The sequence below is a fragment of the Diabrotica undecimpunctata genome, chromosome 5 (genome assembly GCF_040954645.1).
Source record: "Diabrotica undecimpunctata isolate CICGRU chromosome 5, icDiaUnde3, whole genome shotgun sequence".
In the NCBI taxonomy this organism is placed as follows: domain Eukaryota; kingdom Metazoa; phylum Arthropoda; class Insecta; order Coleoptera; family Chrysomelidae; genus Diabrotica; species Diabrotica undecimpunctata.
In genome coordinates, this window is record NC_092807.1 from 93,977,011 (window position 1) to 93,999,857 (window position 22,847).

The following is a 22,847-nucleotide window of genomic DNA, read 5'->3' on the forward strand; positions in this document are numbered from 1 at the left end:
AATGTATTTTTAAGAGTATCATTCAAAACTCAGTTGTGTAGGTACACACGTTTAGCTTAGTCAATAAAAGTTCTATCAAAATTTGTCGTCGCATATTATTTTAATTTGATAAAATAGTATTTTATAGCAACTATATCTCACGGTAAACTAATCGTTAGCCGATCAGACATTTCTTGGCAATAATCATCTGAGTTTCGAATTAAGAAAAAGTATGGTTAAGTGCTATATTTGGTCTGTACTTTTGTATTTAGCAGAAGTGTGAACACTAAAAGTATCCATCATAAACATAATGAAGTACTGGAAATGTGGATTCATAGACGCATGCTTAAGATACCTTGGACAACTAGAAAAACTAATGAGGATCAACAAAGATAGAGGATTGATAAAGACTGTTGTCTTGGATAAAACGAGTGATCTTGGATACAGCGAGACGGTGACATGTCTCCTTGCGTCATACCTAGCCAACAGAAGGTTCAGGTACACATATACACGACCGTCATGCCAACAGAGCCAGGATGTGTTTATTTGTTCTTCTGCAGTTGCTCGTAAAATATTTTAACATTTTTACTTCCTGTTTAGGTAGGAATCCATAAAAATGTAATAAAAAACCCGTTTATTATAATATTTTATTCTTTGAAAGAAGTTCAACTATCTTATTCTTCTGTACTTTTCCCGACGTTGTGGTGGGAAACTTTTCCATCGTTTTTATTTGGGTAGGAATCTTGTGCGTAGACAGCTTTCCTGTACAGAATTCGTGAAGTTGTTCAATTGTCATCTCGTTGCCGCTTTTTGTCTTAACAACAGCCCATACTTCTTCGCCTAACCTTTCGTGAGGTACACCAACCACCTGAAATATAAAATCTAACTTAGATTTAAATTTGAAGAATCGTAAAAGTCATAATATGCAAAAGGACATACAATTTGTGATGTTACTAGGTACTAGAGTGATTTAGACATCTTGAGGCAGGTGTGACAGATCTTTTTTAATTTACTTGTAAACAGATTTAACACACCGTTGTAACAAAATACGTTTAATAATAATAAATATTAATAATGAAAAAAAAAAAATAAAAAATAAACATACAGCATAATTTACATTATGCAATTTTAATGCTTTGCAAGAGGTAGAGATTATTCAACTGCGCCTGCCCACTCTATATTTTTATGCAATATCTGTGCTAGACCAAACATTAGAACATGTTCTATTTTTTATGTAATTTTGATGCAATTTTATGTAATTTTCATTTAATTCATTTTAACACACAAGTCATAAACCACGGTTAGATAGGTGGGCAACAAACAGGTACACATACAAAGGAAATATCCATTCAAACGATCAAATTTTTCATTCACACATTTAATTTAATTTTTTGCAGAAATACCATATTAAATTTAAAAATCTATTATCTTCACTTAATAGTACATTTAAGTTTAACCCTCCGTTACTCGCGCCTATTTCAGGAACGTGTCAACTCGCGGGGTGTCTTCAGCACCCCATTATTTTATCTTACTTTTTGTTTAAAGTAATAAAATCCAAACTTTTTTTATATTTCAGGTATATAATGTTAAAAGTTTGTCACAAAATAAAACTATTTATTTCAGCAAATATTGCAGTCTACATGTGTAGTCGCTGAATTTTATAAACATAGATTTTAGGAATAAAATTGCACACAACTGAGCAAAAATAAAAAAAAAATAAATAAATAAAGTAAAAAAGGTGAAAGCAAAAATTTATTATTATATATAAAGAACAATAAACAAACTTAGAATAAATTTACTGGCCTCGGTAGCATGCATTACATATTGTGTTCATATGGCTGAGGCACATATTTTTATTGCAATTTTTGCAACCACTCTTACATTTAATGTCTTTTGCTCGTGGACATATAGTGCATCTTGCCTTTTTTATAGGCACATTGTTTGTTCCTGCATTACCTAGTACTCTTTTCAAAAAATTTGGAATAGATTGTATTTGTGACCTAGCTTCCATCTGTGGTTGTACCAGAGTAAATCCAATCTCTTCTAGAAACTTCGATCTGGGAATTTTTTTAGTAGGATTATTAGAGAAATAAACGATGTGGGAATTAATTGCAGCTGTATTTAACAAATGATAAAATATCCTCAAGGGCCAACGACGACAAGTTCTTGACACATTATATGTCTGGCATTTTTGGTCTACACTATCAAACCCACTCTTGGTTTTATTATAAAATAATATTATATCAGGCTTATTCACATTTGGAGAAACTTCAACTACAGTATTGTCATTTATGTGCATAGTTGATAATAAAATTACATTTTTATTTTGCTTTGGGCAATATGAAACTAGAGTCATTGGTATTTTCTGATGGAATCCGAATAGAGATTGCCCAGGAACCTTATTAGTGACAAAGCATGGTGGTATCTCTTTTTTGTTTTTTCTGATTGTACCCACTAACGATAATTTATGAGACAGTAATGTTTCTGCTAATGGCATGCTGGTATACCAGTTGTCCGTTGTCATGTTTTTTCCTGAACCGAAGAGTGTACGACACAAACGCTGCACAATATCAATGGGCTTATAGCTAACTTGGAAAGGACCATCTGGCTGTTTTCCAATATAAGGTTCAAATTGGAAAGTATAAAATGTCTTGGAATCACATATAGCGAAAAATTTAAGACCATATCGTGCCGGCTTGTTTGGTAGATACTGTCGAAAAGAGCATCTACCCCTAAAATTTAAAAGTTGTTCATCTAATGGGAGCAAACTTGTCTAGCAATATTCTTTCTTCGCGGGTATTTATATTGTCAAACCTTAGACATTTTATGAGAAAGTAAAAACGGTTGTAACTCATAGTTTTGTAAAACGTTTGAATTCCAAGCCTTGAAATATCCCACAAATCTTTGATATTCCTATGGCTCGATTTACAAATGCCAGATAATATTAGTAATCCAACTAAAGCACGAATTTCTGTCTCATTGGTTTCTTTGCAGTCCCTATTACGTTTGTAATTGGCCGAAAGTTTACTAACAAATATGTTGGTACTTTCTGTAACTTCTTTGATTATGTCTTCAGTTATAAACAAATTAAAACATTTAATAACAGACTTACAGTTTCTGGCAATATTTATTGTTCCTGGTCGATGGGAAATTAGATTATGACTTCTAGTTTTCACCTGCTCACGACTCTTCTCCTTTAACCATTTAGTGATTTTGTCTTTTCCAAGATAAAAACGATTTCCGTCTTCTAGTTCGTCATCACTTGTCAAGTTCTCGTCACTAGAAGATTCACTCATAACTTCATGCTCACTATCTGGTTCAGAATCACTTCGTATTTGGGTCAATTCTTTATCTGAAGGATATTCTTCTTCTGATGGTATTTCATCATCGCTCGTACATTCATCAAAAAGTTTGAGTAATCGCGCTTGTTCGGCTTCATATTCGCCCATTTTTCCTAAAAATAATATTGGAAATATTATATATATACAAAGTACATGTTCAGACTACCATATATGTGTAAAAAGAATAAATATACTTACCGGCAAAAAATAAATATCGATAAACAAAATGTAACTTAACTACTTGCGGGGTGTTTGCAGCACCCCAAGCACTTGCTTACGGTACAACGACTAACAGTACACTGATCAGATTCTTCCAGGTAGTAGAGACGACGAAAATATGCAGCTACACAGGGGCACGGTGACGATGATATTATTGCGTAGAAAATATTAACAGTTATATACGCATGGGGTGTTCACAACACCCCGCGCGAGTAACGGAGGGTTAATGGGGTTTTTAAAGCTACTGCTACTACTATCGGTTTACAGCGTTCTCCGACGCTTTCCGACTCCTAACCGTCATTCTTCTCTATTTAACCATAATCCTGGAGGGATTTCTGTTTCCTCTAGTTCTTTTTTAATTCCCTCTCTCCAGCTTTTTCTCGGCTTTCATCTTTTTCTTCTCCCTTGTCGTGTCCACGTCAAAATCTGTTTCGGAATCCTGTCATCTGGCATTCCCTGTATAATGGCCGTACCATATTAACTGTTTTGTTTTTATGTCATCAACTATTGTATGCTTGACTCCCATCATTTCTCGTATTCTCTCATTTGGTATCCGATCTGTTCTTGATTTGCCTGCTGCTCTTCTCCAGAAGTCCATTTCTGTTGCTAGTAACAGTTTCTCTGTTCTTTGTTTCATTGGCCAGACATCACTGCCATATGTGATTACACTTTTAAGTATGGTGTTATATATGAGTTGTTTATTCGCTTTAGATATTGTTTGGTCCCACAGAATGCCGTTCATCATGGATATCGATTTTCTACCCTGTATGTTTCTGTTTTTTATAGCAGCATCGAGTGTTCCATCTTGAGTTATCTTCATACCCAGGTACTTGTATTCATCACAGTGTCTAATTTCTACCCCATCGTCTAATATAATAGACTGCTTTGTCCCTCCAATACACATGGTTTCAGTGTTTTTATTGTTAACTTCGAGACCCCATTTGTTATATTCTTCTATTAGCTTCCGAGTCATGTAACTCAAGTCGTCATGATCCTGAGCAATCAGTATTTGGTCATCAGCTAAACATAAGGTGTACAGTGTAGTCTCGTCATTGAGAGGGATTCCCATGCCATTACATTTCATTTTCTGTTCCACAGCTTGAGTGCTTGTTCCAGATAAATTTTGAAAAGGGTAGGCGAAATACAGCAACCCTGCTTTAGTCCTTTCGTGACCTTAAATATCTGAGGGATTTAAGGTTTTTAAAGCTGTCTTCAGCAATTCTTAAAGCAGCCACGTACTTGTATTGACATGTATGTAAGGGACAGGCAAAGAATATGTGATTTAGATTAGCGATACTAGTTCTACACTTACATCTGTCTGTTGGGAGAACTCTGATTTTATGTAGATGCCTCGGAAACATCCATGATCTACTTTTAATCTTAGGATGGTGGACACTGTATTTCTACTTAGTGCAACAACTTTGTAAAATTGGTTCGCAGTAACTGTTTGTTTTAATTTAACCAAATTAGTGCCTATAGTTTCATCGAACTCAATCCAATGTCTATCCCATTTAAATTTAATATGCTGTTTTACATATGCAATCAGTATTCTTTCGTACTGAGCAACTGAGAATACATGGTGATCTTGTCTCCCCTCCCCCTTTTAGTAAGCCTTAAGTGCCACACATAGTAAAATAGCGATGCAACGTGGAACTATTTCTAATCATAGGTAATCAAAACTATTTTTCTGCTTGACTATCCAGAGAAATTTTTTGAAATATTTTAAAGATATTAACTATATTCAAAAAAAGGTTTCTTTTGACATAATATTTTTGAGTTACCTACACAGAAAAGTAAATTTTCAATTGTTGACAAGTCTTTCGCCGTTACCTATCAGTGAAAAAAATCCTTTTGGTACCTCCACTACAAAAATAATTTCGTCTGAATAGTAACTACACTTAGAAATTGGTACTGTCTGTTGTAAATTTTCAACTTAAATCAAGTTTTTGATTGGATTTTAGTTTCTTATAATAGGTAAAATACAATGTAAGTTTATTTTAATTTTTTGACAATTTTGACTAGATTTTGTGTTTTAATAAATTTTTTTTTCGATTTAGAGTTTCTCATCAATTTAAAATTTATTCACATACATTTGACAACAGCTGTTATTTATTAAAAAAAAAAATGGTCCAACTACGTGACAGGACTGCTTAGTCTTTCAAGATGTTATAAATAACTTATATTATCAATGATTATATCTCACCCAAGGACTCGTAATGTGAATTTCGGTGTCCCTTGCGAACTCCTAAAAAGTATTCCTTTTCATGAACTATCCACAGTCCCATTTGATTTCAATTAAGACAATAAAATGATTTAAGATCAATACAAGAAAGATAATAAAATGATTTAAAATGAAAATACGAAAGATGATGAAAAGATTTAAAGCAAAAATAATATATAAAATGATTTAAAAAAATAAAAAAGATTATAAAATGATTAAAAATAAAAATGAGAAAGATTTATGCAAAATGTAGGTACTTACAGCGTGTTTTCCACAATCCACGATAAAGCGACTTGTTGTTTTCACCTCTACAAAAACGAGTAAAAGAAATTTTTGGGTAAGTGGCCGATGAAGCTTGGTGGCCGTTCAGTTTGAACGTTACAAATGGTTCAGGTACGACTTGACACCAACTCTCGGTACACATACAGCAATATTATATACTTCACAAATACATACATTCAAATTCACATACTTCAGTATACCTCACAAATTACCAAAGGGTTAGTAGTAACAGTAACTTTTAAAAAATAAATATAAGTAAATTTTATTTAAGAGATACGAAAAACTTTCTCATAATATTTGTAGCATTAAAGTTTAATAAAAGACAATAACTATTTAACATTTTTTCATAATATCCTAAGAAAATCTTACCTGTACTTCAATGATTTCGGGATGGGTGATTAGAAATTCTTCTATTTCTTTTGGATAAATATTCTCACCTCCACGTATTATCATATCTTTTATTCTACCCACAACTTTACCATATCCATCCTCCGTCAATATAAACTGATCACTGCAAATCAGTATGTTTTATACAAACAAATATCATTTATAAAACTAATTATGTAAAACATTATTATACATTTGCGAGCAAAAAAATCCACTCACTCTATCTTAGTAATTTTATGTTGTGTTACTTTGAATTATAACAACTAATGCAAAAAAAATATTGTCCAATATAGAACTTCCAAAAAATAATTGTTTTATGCAAATTGGCAACGTGTTGTGAAATTTGCCTACTTCTGTGTGGCACAGGGAATGCAGCAAACATTCTAAAGGGCGTATTCTACGCAATATAGATCTCTATCAGGTTGCCAGTGGTCGTCTCATTTGCTTCATATATACATATACTCAGTACACTTCAAACTTCAGTTAGTGAATATTTTATAAATGGATACTTCACCAGTGAAGGCGGCTCAGGTAATTGCAATATTATGGAAGGGCTATAGTCAGAGGACTGTCGCCAGTCGCCTACTTATGACGCAGTGTACAGTCTCAAGGGCTTACCGTCGATACCAGGAGACCGGTAGCTAGAGTCGACGACCGTGTAAAGACAGAAAGGGATGATCGATTCATTGTCCTGAGTATCTTTCAGAATCGGCACGTGACATGAGTTGATCTTCAACAATCCTTGAGTAATGTACGAGGTGTCACTGTCGCTCAGTGGACAGTTGGGAGAAGAATTAAGGCTACCACTTTGACTTCCAGACGAGTTAACACAGGGCCCAAATTGAAAGCACGTCAGAAACAAGCTCGACTTCAGTTTGCCCGAGAACACGTCAGTTGAGACCTTGGCCAATGGAACAGAGCTTTATTCTCTGATGGGGGTCAAATGTGCTTGTATAAGAATGACGTCTTCGAAGGCCCGAAAAATGATTTTCTCAGTGTCGAAACAGTGAGATATGGAGGTGCTTCGTGTATGTTTTGAGGTGGTATATCTTTAGAAGAAAAAACATAGCTTGTGTTTATGCCCAGTGGTGGTCGCAGAGAAGGTTTGACAGCGGATCGTTACATTATGGATATTCTCCAACACCATGTTGTTTCTTACGCCTGCTACTTAGGCGACGGCTTCATGCATGATAACGCTCGATGTCGAGGCACAGCGCGGATTATCTGGCCAACACCAATATAACCTATGGATGAACTTAAAGAAAAGGTTTGGACCCGTAATCCAACACCAACGATAGTACCGGAGCTAAAAACTGCTTTGTATGAAGAGTGAGAAGCCATTCTCCAGGAGTCAGTCAGAATCTTAATAAGGACCTTGGGAGGTCGTATGTTGTAATACAACTCAGAGGAGGAAATACTGAGTATTAATTTAGATTTTTTATGTTATTTTACTTTTATATTACATTATATAATGACTTTCGTTTATAACATGTTTTAAGTCGATTTTTTTGCAACCAAGTATAGATAAAATTTAAGAGAACTGCACTGTGGCAACGTGGCAAGTAACAAGTTAGGAATGTCAGAGACACAATTATTGTTTTTTGTACTCTATTTTTATTTTGTTTTTGTACTCTATATTGTGGCGGCCGTAGCGCAGTGGCTATGTTAGTGGCTTAAGAAGGCTTGAGTTTTATTCCCGCCACTGTAAAAATTTTAAATTCTTAATTTAACTGAGCCGCCACCGTACTTTGGAGGGTACGCGAAGCCATTGGTCCCGACTACATATGTGATCCTTAAGTCATCTTGGGGGCGCTTGCACGACCTGAAAACCCTAACACTAGACATTAGCCAGGTGGTTATATGAACTTTACTTTTTCTTGCTCTATTTAGTCCTTACAGTTTTTCGATAATTTCTTTATCTGCCAATATGTTTTTTCTTTTTATAAACCTGATTGTATTGACTGACATCTCTATAATCTACTTTTTTCTTCTGTAAAGAAGAGGACACAATGATACTGAACATGTGAATTTATACTCTACTAGTGCAGAAAACAACATCCGTACTGTAGATATATATAAGTAGACAATAAAGTACAATAGATGTCTACAAACTACCAAATCAAAACTGGCCGAGTATCTCCCGTATATGAACACTCAACTATATACGCCGAAAACTTAAGAGCCATCACGAGATGGCGTTATGTTTAGAACAACGAACATATTTCTCCACATTTTTTGTTGTTGCTTGTCGAATGGGCCGACGAGAACACTGAACATTGTTTTTGTTGCCAAGAAAAAGAGCGCATTTTATTCGGCCGCCTGGGGCAGAAATTACAATCTGGATCTCTGCCTTTTTATCACCAATAACAAGATTAAACCACTGCCTACACAGAAAAAGATTACTACAAACTTCTCACACAGTTATCATAGCCCTGTAACCTTAGAAATTGGTATAACAGTACTGCTAGTACGACCCTTTTTACGAAGTAGATGGAATTTACATAAAGCTGACTGGAAAAAATATATAAAGCTTAGACAAATAATTTACGTTGATACCACAGGAGACAATATATATTACAGGATGGAGTGAATAACGTGAACAGCTTTACGAGAACTTTATTAGTTATTGCAACCAAGACATAGCTGATGATCTCCATAACCTAAATGCCGCTAGAAGACAACGCTGGATTGAAGCTATTGAAAAAATTATATTCATTCAATTAAGTACGAAGCTATGGAATCTGCTATGTAAACTCGGTGGTGCGACAGCACCAGCACAGAAAAATCCAACTAAAACACCTAACGAGATTGCAAATAACATTGTAAAAATGTAAAAGGTATACAGAGACAAACCACACATCTTGGAGATTTAACATAAACTCAAATCACGTAAAAAGAACATCAATCTTTGTCAGAATTATCCATATCATTTACTGAGAATGAGGTGGCAACTGCTTCAAATGACGTGAAACTGGGCAAAGCTCCAGTTTTTTGTGTCTATAAAGTTTGTGTCGGAATCACTTCTTCTATTCTCGAATGGTACGAAGCGTTGTCCATCACCACAACAGTTTTTTCTGGAACATTAGGAAGCAGCATTTCCTTAAACCATTATTCAAATATAGGACCATCCATCTCATCATAATAGTCCGCTGAGTTTTGTTAGCTAAAAACCAAAAAGCAGCACCTCCTACACAGCCCAATTCGCTACCCGCACTATAACAAATCGGGGGCCTCATTGTGTGGGCTGTTTTAGGCCTGTTGACAATCCCTTAACAAACGCATTCCTGGTTGATGTCACTGAGAGGTCCTTCCATTCTTTGGAAATACTATGTCCAACACTCATTAAAGGTTTCGTTCAAATAAACAACGGTGTATCCTTGAGAATGAATTTTTTTATCTCACGCATATACTGATGCCTCCATTTTAGAATATCGGGCTGTTCAATCATACTTGACTTTAATCCTGTTTTGCAAAAAACAAAGTTTATTTCATAGAGTATTCTCCACATTGTTGTGCGTGACATGTTTGCTAAATCTTTATCTTTTTTAACCAATGCAAAAACTTTGTTCAATGACGGCGGTAAATTTTTAAAGAAAAAACTATGCACGATGGCACTTAGCTGCGTAGGAACTACTGTATCGTAAGTGAACTTTCTGCTGTTCACTCTACTTTTGGTACGTTTTCTTGTTTTTCTTTGGCCCTCAGTCCTCCTTTAGTAGCTTCTTTTCGTATTTTAGAAATAGTACTAAAACTTACTCCCGTCATAGCACTTACTTTATTCTTCTAACAATTTCACCACTTCTTAAATTTATATGATAATTAAATACATTTAAAACAATTTGTTTTAAACAGGTGTCTAAGATATTCCCCCGGCTTAATTTTTGAATTTCCATTTTCAATTAACATTTAACTGTAAAGTCAGAATAACTACTAAAGAACCACAAAACTCTATTATCATTATGAAGTCAAAAAACGACATAAAATCGCTGACATACGGACACCGTATTATGTTAAGTTGCAATTAGTAATTAGATATAATTCCAACGGATAGCTGGACAACCGCACCACACAAAGCGGTCCATTTAATTGCTTATCTTTAATAGCCGGCAAGATGCATGATTTAGCTAAGCAATATTTTCTACTGATTTCCATGATTCATGGCATATGGTATTCTCACCGAAAAACAAATAAACTGTCGTTACTGTAATTAAAATAGGAAAATAAAATTATCTATTGTAAATACTATTTATTTAATTAAAATCATTTTCTCTACTTTTCATCTCTTGTTTCGAATGGGCACTTTTGGTAAATTACGTTAAAAAGCATTAATTTTAATTCATGTCGGTGAAAACGAAAATACAAATAATACAATCGTGAATCGTGCTTGTGTACGCCGTGGCATCGCCGCGCTGCTTTCGTCCATGAGAAATACATGGCCCTATCTCCGCAATGTTATTTTCTTAACGTGGAACGCTCTAGAGTGCAATTCGTCTTTTAATTTCTTCACTGCATATCTTGGTTTTTTATTTAGGAGCCGAGATAAGCGAAAGTGTTAACCGGTAATAAAAATTTTACAAAAAACTTACCCCGTCCTAAACCAACCATTCTTATCAATAACTTCCTTCGTTTTCTCCTCATTCTCAAAATATTCTACCATAGTAGTGTATCCACGTACAAATAGCTCACCTGGAGTACCCATTGGGACAATGTAGCCATCCTTATCTACTACTTTTACCTCCAAATGATCTAGAACTCTTCCTACAGTATGGCTGCCATAATATTCGATTTCTTTATTCATGGAAAAAAATACGGAAGCTGTTGTTTCAGTGAGTCCATATATAGACTAAAAAATGCTACATAATTAAAAATGTTTAATAAAGATACCACGGAACAAAAACACTGTCATACTCGTCAGAAACAGAGACAAATCAGGATAGGTTCTAGGTATCTTGCAATAAGATTGCATCTACAAACACTGGGTTGGTAGATGCACAAAGGAGGAGACTACAAATTACTTGAATGTAACTTTATCATAACATATAAGATCAAATAATGTTACCTTAATTTAAATTAATAACATTTAACGGGGTTTTACCCAAATAGTTAGTGGCTCAAAACATGTACACCTAGACACACTGATGATTGAATATAGATTCCGAAAACGTTTTGTGATGTAGCCCGATTGGGTGTTTTAATTATACCTATACCTTTTATAAAGGATTTTAAATAAATCATTTGCATCACACTACATTCCATACATTACATATTCGTCTACATTCCATAAAACACAAGTTGGTACCGGCTAGTCCAGAATAGAGAAACCTGTAGAATTAGTATGGATTTCAAGTAAGAGAGAAAGGCATGTATCGCATAGAAGGCTGAAGAACAAGATGTTTCTCTTGTACTTAAGTTATACTTACTTTTACTGTTTTTACTTTAAGGATATCAATCATGTCTTTAAACAATGTTGGAGGGCACAATGCTCCTCCAGATAGCGCCAGTTCTGCTTTCAGGTTTTCATTACGTTTCCTTTGTTGAGAAACCAAATCAACATACATCGTGGGCGTTCCATATATCACAGTACATCTAAAGTACAATTAAAACTGTTAGTTATCAATATTTTACAGAAGAGAAATATATTTATCTAATTATATTTTACGGTTTATCGATTATTTTTTTTTTATTTCCTGACAGTGTATTTTTAAAAATAGTTTTTCTTTCGAACTTTTGCAGGTATGATCGTAATTTTTTTCTAATATGAATTTAAACAGGCCATTCACGTTCCGATTTTTAGTCCGACTAGTGGTCCAACTTCCGGCGTTGGATCTGAAATCGGTCAGTGAGTAGGCTGGATGGATTAGTTGGACAACTAGTAGTACGAGTCGAAACATCTAGAAGAGGGACGACTTGAAGGTCCGACTTCAGACTGGCGACAAAGTGGGAGCGTGAATGGTGAAGTTGGAAGTCGGATCACAGGTCGGATCGAAAATTTCCTCCGTCAGTTGACCTTCAGCACCTCTTACGTATAAGATTTCTATGAATTACTCTACGCAAAGATACCCAGTTCGCAAATATTTAATAGAAAATAAACTTTCAATTGCACGAAAATTACCAATACAAATACACGATTTTTCATTATCTCTACTTTTTGTTAGGGCAAATCATTTTCCTTTCTGCAGATTTATTTCAGACACTCCCACTCAGGTACAATTTCCAACACTTTGGATTGGCTACAGAAGAATTATCAACAAACAACGAAAATTAAATCATAGTTGTACTGAAATTAGAAGTAACTGTTTCTTTATATTATTCTGGATTTATTTTCTTGTGGCATTTTAGGCAAATTTACTATTTTAATGGGAAATAAGCCTGAATATTAGTTATAATTTAAATTTATTTGACGTTTCGACTTCAACTTCGGAATATTTTAATAAAGATTTCCGAAGTGGAAGTCCAAACGTTAAATACATTTAATTTCTAACTCATATTGTGGCTTATTCCCAATTGAAATAGTAAATTTACTACAAGATCACTTTGTAATCGATATTTCCTCCCTTTTTATTTCTTTCTTCAATAGAATATAACTACACAAATCCTTAAAAATTATAATTTTCCCCTACATCTTAAAAAGTCATAAAAATTGAGAGTGACAGACAAGAGTCGTAAAAATTAATTAGTTCAGCCCTAAACAAATAACTAGAGAAACGAAACTTAATACGTCATGCTTATTTATGAACCCTAAAGTACCTAATTAAAGAAAACAACCCAACAACAGCTGCTGAATGTAATGTTGAAGTACGAAAACACAGCCAATGTAGCTTCTGTGCGTAAAAAAATTGACTCTCTACATTCTATCTTCTTCCGATAACATAAAAAAGTTCAAGTAAGTGAAAGTGGGACTGGTACCGGAGCAGACGAAGTATATGTGCCTAATTGGGTGCACTACAATGAATTAAGCTTTTTGGCAGAAGTGCAAAGGCCAGCCAGAACAGGCACCAATCCTTTAAATACACCTCCATCCTATGCATCCTGACCGTCGTGAAAACAAACTAGAACTGAAGTTGGACCGTTAGTTGGATAGCAAGTCGGAGCGTGAGTGGAGACGAATATCCAACTAGCAGTCCTACTAAGTAAGACCGCAAGTTGAAACGTGAGTGCTCAACTTTAGGTAAACTGCAAATCCAAGCTTACTGAAAGCTTTAGAACGATGTTAGTGTCATGATTCTAAAATGATATGAATGTTTGATGCTGTCAAATGATTAGAAATACAAATTTGCAGCAAAATCCCAAATGTTTACAGTATAATTAGATATATGTAGATGGTTTAGTGTAAATGTTGTGATGTATCAAAAAAAGGTATTTTAATACATGTAGCGCCATCTTTGTATGACTTTTGTAAACAGTCGATATATGGCGTGTTGCCAATATTGCTTATTGAAATAAAGAAGAAGTCGTTGCTATCCATCGAGTTAGAATCTATGGAGAAGCTATGAGCATATTAACGTGTGTATTAAAAACGGCGTAGGTAGGCGTGGCTAACGATGATACCAATATGGCGGTGGGATCATGGCCGGACTCAATAATATTAAAACTACTATAAAAATATGACTAGTTATTCAGAAGATTTAATCATAATCTAAAAAATTGCAATACATTTTTAATAAACTATGATTTATTTATCCCGCGGTAAACACTAAAAACACGATATATTATACATAAAGATAAATTAATACAGTCAAATACTATTAATTTATTCTCTGAAGTACGGGCCATTACTTTGTTTACATATTTGTATACTAACCTGTAGAACGGTATTCCTGAAGATTTTTTATTAACATTGCTTCTGCTACTGCAACTACGTTGAGAACAAGAAACCATTATTATGCACTATCGCAATATATTATTACAGTTTCTATAAAAGTATTATAAAACTAAAAATATTTGAAAAACAACAAACGTAAACAAACATATACGATCTGTCAAAAGTGTCAAAACAATCTTAACAATATTGTCGAAGTGAGGTCGTTTTTAGTCACGTGATGCCCTCTCCATAGATTCTAACTCGATGTTGCTATCGAACGAAACATGGCGTTTGTTATTTCAATGTACCCCAGAAAATCCTCACTTCCACTATAATTTTCAAGAGTAAGTAGTAATTAGTGATTTGGAGAAAAAAATAACAATGTTGTAGTGTGCAGGCTATTAAAACTTTATTTGTGCGGTTTAGAAGCTTTTCTATAAAAACCTTCATAGAAATTTAAAGTCTTTTCTTTCTTGTAGAAAGGTATAGAGTTTAATAGTCGATTTTTTTTGTCTACGTTTCAGTATGTAGATAAGACAAAGAATAAGAATAGAAAATTGAGAACAGATTAGGAATTTTATATTCGTCTGTAAATGGAACATCAGTAAAGGTTTTTCCCATATTCTCTTAGATCGTACATGTGTTAAATTTCTATAACTTTCTAATTACACGAAATTTTTTTGGAAAAAGGCGAAGGTATTATTACGAAGAGATCGCTTTGTTTTCAATTTAGGTAGGATGGAAAAAGCTTTGCAGAGAGAAAATTAAAGAAGCGGAATGGCTAGGAATTATTTTGAGAGGTGAGAAGCGAAAAGATAAAAATAAGGGAACGAAGAAAAGAGAGCATCTTAGAATAAATGTTTAAAGTTGTCAAAGTTTAGAAGCAGTGAATTTGTGCAAAACTTAATTTATTAATTAGAAATACTATACTCTACAAACTTACTGTAAGTTTCACATGAAACTGCAACACCTCTATCTATCTATTAATTTAACGATAGTCTTTCAGAAAAAAAAAATCTAAATTTCCAGTTTTTGAGGGTTACGCCCTTTGGCCTTTACACCATTATTTTAATACAACTTAAATTTAACTCACCCTTCTTGTACAATAGCATTTAAATTTTTCTCTGGACTGTATGCGTCGTTGGGTAAAACGATTGTAGCACCATGACCAACAGCTGCACTTAGTGTAGCTATAGTCCCAAATACGTGAAATAATGGATTTTGCAAGCATATTGTATGGTGTTTGTGATGCAGCCCTATCCGTTTGCCACAAAAATATCCATTATTAACAATATTGAAGTGACTCTGTACAGGGGCTTTTGGCATACCTGTGGTGCCCTAAAACATGGGTAGGATAATTTAACAGCAGAGACTTTTAAAATAGGGTAAATAATAAAGTGACTTACAAATTATGTCTTGTATTTTGGCTACAATAAATACAGATTTAATAAGAAGTGCCATATTATGATAAAAAACACTGTCTTTCTTATCAAAATACACAAGAAGTCCTATTCATTACTTAGGTTTAATTTTAAAGATGCAGAGACGGTATTTGTTGTCTGTTAAGAGCGTAACTGCTTGTGCTTACAGAAATTTAGACTAGAACTAGTTATGCGACTGCGCATCGATTGCTTCCAATCCAAGAAGAGATATATTAAGCATCCTGCAGTGGAAACATAGAACAGAAAACAATTTAAGCTTAAAAAATACCCTAGTTAACTATTCCATATATTAGCGGAAACGTTTCGTTTCGTATTTACAAAACAGCGTCAGTCCATATATTTGTTCTAATACAATATCAATAGTAAACAGAGCTACCCAATTTTACAAAGAATAGGTCATAAGATAAAAAATTCACATAGTGTTATCGTATTTGAAAGATCACAGTAACTTACTTAATCCATGTATAACAGATTTAAACAAGTATAGTTGTAGTATAAAAATAGCCTTAAATGTTACAATGAAGCTTGAAAATTTAGCAATTTATCAATTTAGCACTTTAGAAGATTTAAAACACAATTAATAACAACAGACAAACGAAGCACGTGCCTATTTTAAAATTTTAAATTAAAAGCCAATGTACATAGCTAAAACACAAAAAATTGAATTTAATAAAAATTATTAAATAAACAATTATTGATATCTACTTCTCAAAAAAGACAAATTATCTAATACTTACCGATGTAAATTGAATATTGCAAGGTTCATCAAATCTTATTTTGTTTTGGCGATTTTTAATTTGTAATATAGTATCTTCATCAGCCATGTTCAGTATATCAGTAAATTTAAATGTTCCTCTAAAACAAATCAAAAATATAACTGTACATAGAAATATGACAAGCGTTTAGGCTTTAGGGTTTTTTTGTAATAGTAGTTTTGAGATTTATAATGACCAAGAAGTATTTGTGCAAGGCGCTTTATAAAATATAGTAAATTTAAACAATACAAAAGAAACATCTAAAAAACCATATTTCATCTCCATTTTACCATCCTCTACCCATAAATACGCCCTGAGAGAAGAGACGAAGACTTTGCCTAAACGAGCCATCCATAGGCAAACATTTCCATCAGAAAAAAAAAAGCGTACAATCCATGATAATGATAGTTTCTTTCTGAAATTTGGTCTATAGCTAGGATCAGTATTACAAAGTAATAACTAAATATGAGTAGAGAGAGATTCATGCAGTAGAGTAAAGGAAAATAAATTCTCTGAAACTGTCATAAGGCCAAGTTATTCCTTTTCGGTTTTTCATTAATATGGAATTGGGTCGATCGATCTTGGACACTGTACCATCGAATCTACAAGGTATTGTCTAGTACTCAGAAATTTGTAGATACGTTTTTTCTCGCGTATTTTGAATGGTTTTAGTCATTCATACAGATTCGATAAATTTAAATATTGGTCATAAAACAGAAGCCAGAATATAAGGTTGGGAATATAAATGCCAAGAAATAGACACATGTATTGGGGGAGGGGAAGCGGAAATTTAGAGAATCCAGTAGATTTATACAAAATCTAAGAACAAAAAAGGGAAGAAGTGGTGATAAACCCATAAAAGCATCGAAATAAAATGATATTAAAAACACTATTGCAAGAAATAAATGAGGAAATAGGAAATGAGAAGAGCAATCTGGATATAAATTTAAAAAAATTTAAATTTTTTTAATAACATATCTTAAAAAGCAAAGCACAAACAAGAAAATAGGAATAATAACTAATGTATACTTACTTTTTGTTTTCTTCAGTTATATGTATAACAGTTCGCAAACTGGGAATTTTATTACTATAGATTTTGCCAGGTTTACTGTCCTCTAATTCCGGACAAATTGATCTCAATATCTGATAATAATCTTGTTTGCGAAACACATCACCACATATAAGGCCTTTTATCTTTGCCTGTTTAATCAAATTCTCTGCTTCGTTGGCTTGGTAAAATGGATTCATTGAGACCTAAAAATATATATTATTAAGCAATAAGACACTATAAACTTTTGTTTTCAACACTTCCACAAATTTTTATTATAATTAATTATCACTACATCTGTTTCGGCAGCGTGCCTTTCTCAAGTGACCTATTTTTGTTCATTCATTGTCATGTTGTTCTCTCGCTTTTTGGTTTATCTTTTCTTTTGTATGATTCTATTGCCCTGTTTTAGGTGCTCCACCTCCTCATAACGTGAATTGTTTTATTGGGTGTCAGCTCTGGGTAGCTGGGTTATGTCTTACTGATGGTTTGCGTCTGTGGATGTTATTTCTGCGGAAGAGGTAGATATGATCGGAACTGAACGGGTTTTAACCCTTTCACTTTTCACTGTTCAATGTTATTCTTCTTCTTAAAGTGCCTATCCGTTCCGGATGTTGGCGATCATCACGGCTATCTTTACTTTATTTATTGCAGCGAGAAACAGTTCAGTGGTAGTCGTGTTATACCACTTTCGTAAATTTTGAAGCCAGGAAATGCGTCTGCTTCCGGTCCTCTCTTACTGGATTTGCTTGATATGCACTTCGCTTGTGCCGCTGGTTAATAATCAAACTCCGTGCGAAAACAAAACTGACTTTATTTTGAATTACACAATACAATATATAAACGCTTATTAAGTATTATGTCCGCTCGCTCTGAATGCTGTATCACCGATCCCGTCTCGTACTTGAGTGCTGTCTGTCGTCTTTGGGGTGCCTTAAGGGACTCGCCTTATCTTCACATATGGCCTAATATATTTTCCTACGCTACTATGTTGCCGGGTTGTAAAAATGTATAACATAAACTTAAATTGGATAGAGGCGTGAACATGGCCCCCGCCTTGGCAAACACTGCCAACAAAATCGTCTGCTAATGCTAAATGTTCAAATGTTTAAACTACGCTTAGTCCGAAACGGGTAGCGGACACACCTTGGAAAAAGAACGAGTTATGATACCATTGTCTGTCTTTATCCTAAAAACTCTGGCTACACCATCACTGCCGCGTAAAAGTTCGATCACGCGACCTAACTTCCACCTTAATGGAGGTAAATTGTCCTCTTTTATGAGCACTAACGTGTTTTCCGCAACTTCACCGTTAGTAGTAGTCCATTTCGTGCGTTTATGTAGTTCGGAGATGTATTCTTTGTTCCATCGTTCCCATATATGCTGAGAAAGCTGCTGAATATGCTGGAATTTTGAGAGCCGATTAACTGGAACATGACGCAAGTCTGGATCCGGATTGGTAATAAGTGGTCTTCCGATGAGAAAATGTGCAGGAGTTAATGGGGAGAGATCATTTGGATCACAGGATAAAGGATGAATCGGTCGGGAATTTATTATAGCTTCAATCTGCACAAGCAACGAATAAAATTCCTCGAACGTTAAGTGCGCGTTTCCCAAAACTCTATGCAAATGATGCTTAACTGTTCTTACTCCGCTTTCCCACAGTCCGCCAAAATGTGGAGAATAGGGAGGTATGAAGGACCACGAAATATTATTCTTTAGCAAGGATTCTCTTATCGCGGGAGTGTGCTGCTCTAAAAATTTTCTTAACGATTTTAACTCCGAACTAGCTGCTATAAAATTGGTTCCATTGTCGGAGACCATCTTTTGAGGCTTGCCTCTTCGCGCAATAAATCTTTTAAAGGCCAACAGAAATGATTCCTTAGACAGTTCTGTAACTAATTCTAAATGTATGGCCTTCGTACAAAAACAAATAAAAAGACACATGTAACTCTTTATTAGTTTACAACCTCGACCCTTTCTATCGCGAATTAAGAAAGGGCCCGCATAATCTACACCTGTTACAATAAACGGTGGGCCACCTGCGAGACGCTGGGCATGTAGGTCACCCATTATTGGTAGAATGGATTTAGATTTTAATCTAAAACATTTTACACATTTGTGTACGGTACGTCGCGCTAAATTTCTTCCTGATAACGGCCAGACAGTTTCTCTTATAGTTGCAAGTAAAAGCTGAGGACCAGCATGCATAAGATCCTTGTGAAAATGATTAAATATTAACGATGTAACTATATGATCTGCCGCTAAAATGATAGGATGTTTTTTGTCATACGTAAACATGGAATGCTTTAAACGCCCGCCTACTCTCATGATGCCCTGACCATCAAGAAATGGAGATAAATTTATAAGTTTACTGTTTTTATCTAAAGATCCCTTTTGGTTCAAATGCTTTATTTCATTAGAAAATGACTGTGATTGACACAGTTTTAGAATACGATTAAATGCAGAATGTATTTCATCCAAAGAAAGGGGTTCAGAAGTTCTTTCCTTATTTTTACACATGCGGATGAATCTGAACACATATGCAGCGGTTCTTTTTAAACGTAAAATATTAGAGAAGCGCTCAAATGAAAATACTTCCGTATTCTGTGTTTTATCAAGTTTATTCGTAAAAACCTTTATGTTTTTCCTCGTTTCGCTTGTTTCAGTGGGGACAACTTGTAAATTTGGCCATTTATCTGAATCTTGCATGATCCACTCCGGTCCATGCCACCATAAGTTGCACTCCATTATTTTATCTGGTTCCACGCCTCTGGACACTAGATCTGCAGGATTATCCTTGCCTGGCACATGACGCCACTGCGCAAACGAAGTGGTTTCCTGGATCTCTGCTACGCGGTTACTAACAAACGTCTTCAATGCATTGGCTGCTGTTTTCAACCAACTAAGTACTATCGATGAATCTGTCCAGAGGTAACACGTATCAAATTGCACATTTAATGAATTTTTGACCTTATTGGTCAAACGCGATAAAATTACTGCTCCACAGAGCTCTAAACGCGGCAAAGTAACTGGCTTTAAGGGCGCAACCTTGCTTTTTGCACATAATAAGAATGAATACGACCTGCCTAACGAATCGATAGATTTAATGAATATGCAAGCACCGTACGCCTTTTCTGAGGAGTCGCAAAATCCATGAAGTTCTAGTTTGACCTTACTAGAACATATAACATGCCGAGGTATTTTTAAATTGTTTAAGCTTCCTAATTTATTCCTAAACTGTAAATAATTATTTGCTAAATGCTCCGGTATGGGATCATCCCATGAAAGACGCTCGAGCCATAGTTGTTGTAACATAATTTTCGCTATGATGGTACACGCACTTAATAGACCCAAGGGATCAAAAATTTGAGCTATGTCCGATAATAAAGTTCGCTTTGTGATTATATGGCCTAGAGATGAACTTATGCTATAAAACATAGTATCTGATTGCGGTGAGTACAATAATCCCAAAGTTTTCGCCTTCTCGTTTTCACCGAATTGAATAACGGAACCCGTAGTTGAATTATCCGGTATATCTCTCAATATTTCAGGATCATTTGAATAGAATTTACGCAATGTAAATCCTCCGCCTTTGAGGACCTCAAAAAGTTGTTTACATGCTTCGCGCGCTTTCTGTTTTGAATCAAAACCTGTCAAAAGGTCATCCACATAAAAATCGGATTTAATAATGCTAGCAATGTTAGGATTTTTAGCTTCTTGCTCCTCTGCCAATGTCATTAGACATTTAATCGCTAAGTAAGAAGAGCATTTCATACCGTATGTAACAGTTTGTAACTGAAATATTTCAATCGGTTCTTCCGGATTATTTCGCCATAAGATACATTGTAAGGATTTTTGATCATCTGCAACCAATACCTGACGGTACATTTTTTCTATATCCGCACTAACTACATATAAGTGTGTTCTAAAACGCAATAAAATGGAGAGTAAATCATTTTGTAAGGTTGGTCCGGCCATTTGAATACTATTTAATGAAATGCCGTTTGTAGTTGGCGCACTACAATCGAACACAACGCGCAAACGTGTCGTCAAAGAATTTTCTTTTAATACTGGATGATGTGGCATGAAATAAAATGTAGTATTTACCCTAAAGTCTGTTGCCGCTTCCGTAATTCTGCATAAACCTTTCATATGTCCTAATTCTTTATATTCCTGGATGAATTCGCTATAAAGAGTTTTAAGATTTGCATCTTTATTCAACTTACGCTCGAGATTTAAAAATCTATTATTTGCTTGACGAAATGAATCACCGAGTGAACTTATCGGTTCTTTGAATGGCAATGATACTATGAATTTGCCTGTCGCGTCGCGTTTCACCGTATCTTCGAAATGTTTTTCGCATGCAATTTCTTCGCCCGAGAGTGCAGGTTTTCCATTGAAAACCTCTTCAAGTTCCCAGAACTTACTTAGCTGTTCTGTAACTTCGATTGTGTTTGTGAAATTACACTTAGTTATTCGCTTTTCTGATGCTTTGTTTTGGCTGATATACGGCCCTGCTATGATCCAGCCAAACATTGTTTCTTGCATGAATGGTTTATTTTTACCTAAACTAATTCTGTTTGCGCCCAGTATTTGCCAAAATAGATCACTTCCTATCAACAATTCGACCTTTTGTGGCTTATGAAAATGATTATCCGCTAATTTTAAATGTTTAGGTATCTGCAAATCGCTAATGTTTATTTCAGATGCCGGCACGCACCCCGTAATTTCTGGTATTACGAAACAATTTAAAGTTGTATGAAAAGTTATATCGCTACGCGACTGTATATTTATTTCGCATTTTAATCGAACGGGAGATGCAATATTATTTATGCCCATGACTGATATGTTCGCGCTTGTCGTTTTTAATCTAAGTTTATCGCATAAATTTTCGGTTATGAATGAGCTTTGTGAACCGCAATCTAACAAAGCTCGCACTATGTATGCCTTACCTTGGCTGTCAAAAATATTAACTAATACTGTGGACAGTATAGTTTGATCTGCAGCGCTAACTGCCGAGACTGACAAATTGGTAGTGTTTAAACTACCTTGTATATTATCTGCAGATCGTATATCGCTCGCGTTTTCTACCGGTTGATGAACTAAAGCTGCGTTCTGTTCGCTTGACCTATCTGGATGCAATAACGTATGGTGTTTTGACGCACATTTCTTGCATGTTGATTGTCTACACCGCTTATAGAAATGTCCAGGTTTAAGACAATTCGTGCAAAGATTGACCTGCCTTACTTTATCAAACCTGTCCCTAGATGAAAGTTTTGAAAATTCGCCGCATTGATAAATGGTGTGTTCCCTTTTGCAAATAGGGCAACAGTGTGTATTATCCGATTTATTTAAAGTTCCCTGTGATG

General features: G+C 34.8%; 1 protein-coding gene across 1 annotated transcript in view; it reads right to left on the reverse strand.

Moving 5' to 3' along the window:
• Positions 1–612: 612 nt before the first annotated feature.
• Positions 613–22,847, reverse strand: part of LOC140441479 (medium-chain acyl-CoA ligase ACSF2, mitochondrial-like) — a 30,624-nt gene continuing 8,389 nt past the window's right edge. The window contains exons 3-9 of the mRNA XM_072532225.1: positions 17,461–17,681; positions 16,410–16,527; positions 15,324–15,568; positions 11,850–12,015; positions 11,016–11,272; positions 6,412–6,553; positions 613–847 (exon numbers count right to left, since the gene is read on the reverse strand). Coding sequence (XP_072388326.1) covers positions 617–847; positions 6,412–6,553; positions 11,016–11,272; positions 11,850–12,015; positions 15,324–15,568; positions 16,410–16,527; positions 17,461–17,681 — 1,380 coding nt within the window. The 3' untranslated portion in view covers positions 613–616. The remainder of the gene's footprint in view (positions 848–6,411; positions 6,554–11,015; positions 11,273–11,849; positions 12,016–15,323; positions 15,569–16,409; positions 16,528–17,460; positions 17,682–22,847) is intronic.